The 5,149-nt window shown below is 64.1% G+C and overlaps 1 protein-coding gene across 1 annotated transcript; it reads right to left on the bottom strand.

Annotated features, from left to right (window-relative positions):
- Window positions 1-207: 207 nt before the first annotated feature.
- On the bottom strand, window positions 208-4,274 carry LOC123442802 (leucine-rich repeat receptor-like serine/threonine-protein kinase RGI4). The gene is made up of 2 exons (XM_045118951.1): window positions 1,166-4,274; window positions 208-1,061 (listed from the first exon to the last, which is right to left on the bottom strand). Exons 1-2 carry the CDS (start codon window positions 4,023-4,025, stop codon window positions 565-567), a joined length of 3,357 nt encoding a protein of 1,118 aa, XP_044974886.1. The 5' UTR covers window positions 4,026-4,274; the 3' UTR covers window positions 208-564.
- Window positions 4,275-5,149: the final 875 nt, after the last annotated feature.

The following is a 5,149-nucleotide window of genomic DNA, read 5'->3' as shown; positions in this document are numbered from 1 at the left end:
GCCTCGCTGCACCACCGATTGTCGTCGCCGGGCCCGGGGGAACTTCACTTCACCGCCCCACGAGCTCGCCCAAAAGCGGCCCCCGGAAGAAATCACCGCGCACATGATTGCACGGCGCAGCGACGGCCAGCACGAACGGGGACAGGTGCATGCACGGCAATGGGAATGTGGAGGGGGCGTCATGTCACCGGATCACACAGTCACACCAAAGCCAAAGAGATCATCATAGAGACTGGACGGGATTAATGTACACACGCGCGCCAGATGCGATGCATCGTCTGCATCACCAGGCGTTGCCTATGGTATCATGCGGAATTATTGCTTTTGCTTGCTTGTGTTGCTGCGGTACGTGTTCCTGGTGGCGTCTTCCAGCTAGCTTTGTTTGCTCCACCCGGGGTCGGACCACATGATGCGTCGATCCTACTAGCTCCCGGGTCGGCGGCGGGCCGGCGACAGCGCCACCACCGCTCGACGACGCGCGCGCGGTCGCCGTGTCACAGGCGCCACAGTGCCGCGTTTGGCGTCACCGGGGCGGGATCCTTCCTCTTGCTTGGACTGATCCAGCTACACGCTCCCGGTTGTTGAGTAGGCCAGCGAGCTGGAGTGTGTCTGGGTCTGGGTCTGGGTCTGCGTCTGGCCCGGGCGCGGCAGCGGCGTCGGTTTGCTCTGCTCGCTCCACTTGCCGAAGGACCCGCCGCCGCCGCCGCCGCCGCTCATCTTCCGCGACTCGGCGCCGTCGTCGTGCCGGAGGCCGCGGAGGAGCGCCGCCACGTCCTTCATGGTCGGCCGGTCCTCCGGGCGCGTGCTGGCGCAGAGCAGCGCGATCCCGAGGGCCTGCAGCATCTCCTGCACCTGCGTGTCCGGCCGGCCCTGCAGCCGGGCGTCGATCACCTCCGCCGGGTCGCACTTCCGGTGGAGGTGCTCGCGCACCCACTGCACCACGCTCTGCCCCTCGCCGAACGCGTGCTCAACCGGCCGCCGCCCCGTGATCATCTCCAGCAGCACCACCCCGAAGCTGTACACGTCGCTCTTGGTCGTGATCTTGATCATGCATCCGTACTCTGGACAGTGCACAAAATTTGAATGCATACCACGGAATCAGATGACGCACTACTTGTGGAGTAATAACGAACTTATAACCGACGGAATTGTGTGGCGGCCTTACCGGGGGCGATGTACCCGTAGGATCCGGCGAACGGAGGGGGCGACGAGTTGGCGCCCTCGTCGGCGACCCTGGCGAGGCCGAAGTCGGCGACGCACGCCTCGTACCGCTCCCCGAGGAGGATGTTGTCGGCCTTGACGTCGCGGTGGAGGATCGCCGGCACGCAGTCGTGGTGCAGGTACGCGAGGCCCTCGGCCACGCCGACGGCGATCGACAGCCGCAGCTCCCACTCCACCACGGGGGCGCCGGCCGCGCCGCCGTGCAGCAGGCCGCCGAGGGTGCCGTTGGGGAGGTAGTCGTAGAACAGGAGCCGCGCACGGCGGTTGGAGGCCCACCCCAGGAGCCGCACGATGTTGCGGTGCCGCACGCGGGGCAGCACGCCGATCTCGCACGCGAACGCCTCCACGGACGCGTCGTCGCACGACCGGAACTTCTTCACGGCGATGGCGACGCCGGTGGACGGGACGCTCGCGCGGTACACCGCGCCGGACCAGCCTTGCCCGATCACGTTCGCCGGCGTGAGGCTGCGTGTCACGTCGCCCACGCTGATCTCCAGCTTCTGGTACAGCGTCACGTCCCACGGCGGCAGCATCTCGGCGTCCTTGTCCTCGTCCGGCCGCGCACCGCCGAAAATCGAACCTTGGCGCCGGCGGCCGAGTAGGACGACCGCCGCGGCGATCAGGAGGACCACGAGAGCAGAGAGCAGAACGGCCGTGGCGACGCGAGCGGCGCGCTGTGCTGCGCGCTCGCGGTCGCTGGCGTCGCCGGGGCACCGGGAGAGGCAGAGCGCCGGGTTGCCCTCGACGTCGCTCATGGGCAGCTTCGCGAAGAACGCCGTCTCCGGCGCGCGGCCGGAGAAATTGTTGAAGGAGACGTTGAGCGCGACGAGGTTCTGGAGAGCGGACAGTAGCTGGAGGTCGCCGGACAGCTGGTTGTGGGAGACGTCGAGCACGCCGAGCCGCGTGAGCCCAGCGAACTCCTTCGGCATGGCACCCGACAGACCGTTGCAGCTGAGGTTGAGACCAATCTCCAGACCTGCAATCTTGCCGATGCTCGCCGGTATGGCGCCGGACAGCGAGTTGCCGCCGAGGTCCAGTAGCTGAAGCCGCGCGCACGAGCCGATCTCGTGAGGTATCTGACCGGAGAGCCGGTTCCCGCCAAGAACGAGCTTGGTGAGCGAACCGAGCATGCCCACCTCCGACGGGAGCGAGCCGCCGATGACATTGTACGAGAGGTCGAGGTACTGCAAGGACATCATTCCTTGGAACAGGCCCTGCGGCAGCACGCCGGTGATGGCGTTGCCGTGCAGGTCGACGAACGTGAGGTTCCGGCACCCGGCGATCTCGGCGGGGATGGCGCCAGACAACCTGTTCGAGCTGAGGTCCAGGAAGCTGAGGTGGCCGAGCTTGCCAATCTGGGCAGGTATGGCGCCGGCGAGGTGGTTGCCACTTGCCCGGAACCGGACGAGCGACGTGCAGTTGCCGATCTCCTTCGGTATCTCGCCGGAGAGGACGTTGTCGATGAGCAGCAGCTTGGACAGCTTGGGCAGCCGGAACATGGACGGCGGGATGGGCCCGGTGAGCGCGTTCTGCGACAGGTCGAGCGACTCGAGGCTGACGCAGCCGCCGATCTCCGGCGGGATGGTGCCCGTGAGCTGGTTGGCCCAGAGGTACAGCATGCGCAGCGCCGTGAGCTTGCCGATCTCGGCCGGGATGGTGCCGGATATCTGGTTGTTGTCGAGCTCGAGGTCGGTGAGGTTGGTGCACCGCGCGAGCTCCGCCGGGATCGGGCCAGACATCTTGTTGACGCTGAGCTGCAGCTCCTGCAGCGCCAAGAGGTTCCCGAGCGACGCCGGGATGTGGCCGGTGATGCCGTTCATGGACAGGTCGATGACGTTGAGTCCCGTGCACTTGCCGAGCTCCGGCGGGATGACGCCGACGAGGTTGTTCTGCCACAGCAGCAGGTTCTTGAGGTTGCTGAGGCCGCCGAGCTGCGCCGGGATGGAGCCCGACAGCGCGTTCTCGTACAGGTAGATATTCTGTAAGCTGCCGCATTTCCCAAGCTCCGGCGGAATCGGGCCGGAGAGCAGCGCCGTGTAGATGGCCAGCGTGTCGAGGTTCTTGAGCTGGCCGAGGCTCGCCGGGAGGGGGCCGGAGATGCTGGTCTCGGCTAGGCCGAGCATGGTGAGGTTGGAGCAGTTGCCGATCTCCGGCGGGAGCGCGCCCTGGAGGTTCTTGTTGCCGCCACCACGGATCACCTCGAGGCTGGCCAACTTGCCGATGGAGGCCGGGATGGCGCCCTCGAGCTGGTTGTCGTAGAAGATGAGCTCGCGCAGCGCGGTGAGGTTGCCGATGGCGTCCGGGATGGCGCCCTCGAGGTGGTTGGAGTTGACAGCGAGGCTCTCCAGCTTGCTCCCAGGCCGGCAGAGGCTCACCGGGATAGGGCCCGTGAGCGCATTGTTGCTGAGATCGAGGTGCGTGAGCGCCGGCAGGTCGCCGAGCTGCGGCGGGATGGGCCCGGTGAGGTTCGTGCCGGTGAGCACCAGCCGCTCGAGCGTGGCGCCCACAGCAGCAGCCAGATTGTCCGGCACGCCGCCCAGCAGGTCGACGAACTGCAGGCTGAGCTCCGTGACGCCGCCGTCGGCATTGCACGACACGCCGGTCCACCGGCACGGGGACCTGTCCGCCGGGCTCCAGTCCCCGAGCGCGCCCGCGCCGCCCAGCGCGCGCTTCCACGCCAGCAGCGCCGCGCCCTGCGCGTCCACGGCGAGCGCGCCGCCGCCCATGCACGCCACGACGACCGCGCAGCACAGCAGCAGCCGCGCCGCCGCCACGTGCCGGCAACCGCCCATATCGGGAGGCATATGCGTACGAGGAGCAGCCAATCAAGCTAGCTACAACGGGTTGATCGACACCGCACTGTGTCCTTCCAGGTGCCCAGGGACAGATTAAGAGGTGGTGCACATGCTGGTGTGTCGAATTCGGATGGAACGCAAGCAAAATCTTGGTCCTTGCTTGTGTTGGAAGGGTAGGTGTATGAGGATAGATGGATAGATAATAACAGAGTACTTGTGTGTTGTGTCTCGCAGCTTTTAGGTGGCTTGGTGGCGGGGTTATGAGCCGCTGACATTGTAAAGTTGCAGAGGGAGGGGGAAGGGTTATGTGTGTGTGTGTGGGTGTGTCATGTGTGTCTGCAGAATCTCCGGATCCAAGGCCACCGGTTGGGTCAGGGGCACCCCTGTCCCTCCTAGTGCTTGGCTTAGTTTACTATCCCATCCACTGCAGACTGCCGATTAACCAATAGATTAGTAATCCCCAGTTGCTCATGCCTGGCGATAATTAAGAGCGCTGCAGGCCTCACCGATCTGGTTTCAAATTTCCGGGGAGCTGGCCAACGACTAATTATGCTTTCGCTTTGCCAAAATTAGCGGGGAAAAGAGAAGTGCGCTGCTTGAGTGAGTGAGCATGTATTTTTAACTTAGCTGCTGCAGCAGCTTTGCCCTTGCTCTTGCTCCTCAGGGAATCAAGGGAAAGATGGTTGCATCATCAGAGTCACGGCGGTTGGCGCGTTGCATCCGGAAGGTCCGGTGAAAAGGCCATGGCTCCGCTCTTCCATCAACTGACGATCTTGCAAGCAATCGGCGGTGCAGACCGCTCATCATGCATGCAATGCAATGCAGCGGCGGCGGCGGCGGCAACAAAAAGAAAACTGCAAGCTGCAGGTAAAGCGGCCGGCGCGGGAATATCTCGGAAATGCAACACGACTGTGTAGAACAAGTTCCCTTCAGGAAATTTGGGGCAGCATGCATGAGCCTCTCTGCCCTCGTGTCAAAAGGATCCAGTCGGTGAGGCTTTGAGCAGTGGCAGTAGTAGTTGTGATCATGGGCATGGCCTGCAAGAATCTTCAAGGGTTGGAAAGGGGGTAAAGATAAAAACAAGCAAAACCGCATGCATCACAGCTGGTGTACTAACACTCACATGACACTTC

Source organism: Hordeum vulgare, chromosome 3H (genome assembly GCF_904849725.1).
Source record: "Hordeum vulgare subsp. vulgare chromosome 3H, MorexV3_pseudomolecules_assembly, whole genome shotgun sequence".
Classification (NCBI taxonomy): domain Eukaryota; kingdom Viridiplantae; phylum Streptophyta; class Magnoliopsida; order Poales; family Poaceae; genus Hordeum; species Hordeum vulgare.
The sequence above is the reverse complement of the archived record's forward strand: the minus strand, read 5'-3'. Positions and strand labels throughout refer to the sequence as shown.

Excerpts from the sequence above, each read along its gene's own strand:
- LOC123442802 (XM_045118951.1), bottom strand. The coding sequence starts at position 4,025 with ATGCCTCCCGATATGGGCGGTTGCCGGCACGTGGCGGCGGCGCGGCTG. Across the intron at positions 1,062-1,165 it reads CTACGGGTACATCGCCCCCG|AGTACGGATGCATGATCAAG; the intron begins GTAAGGCCGCCA and ends TGCACTGTCCAG.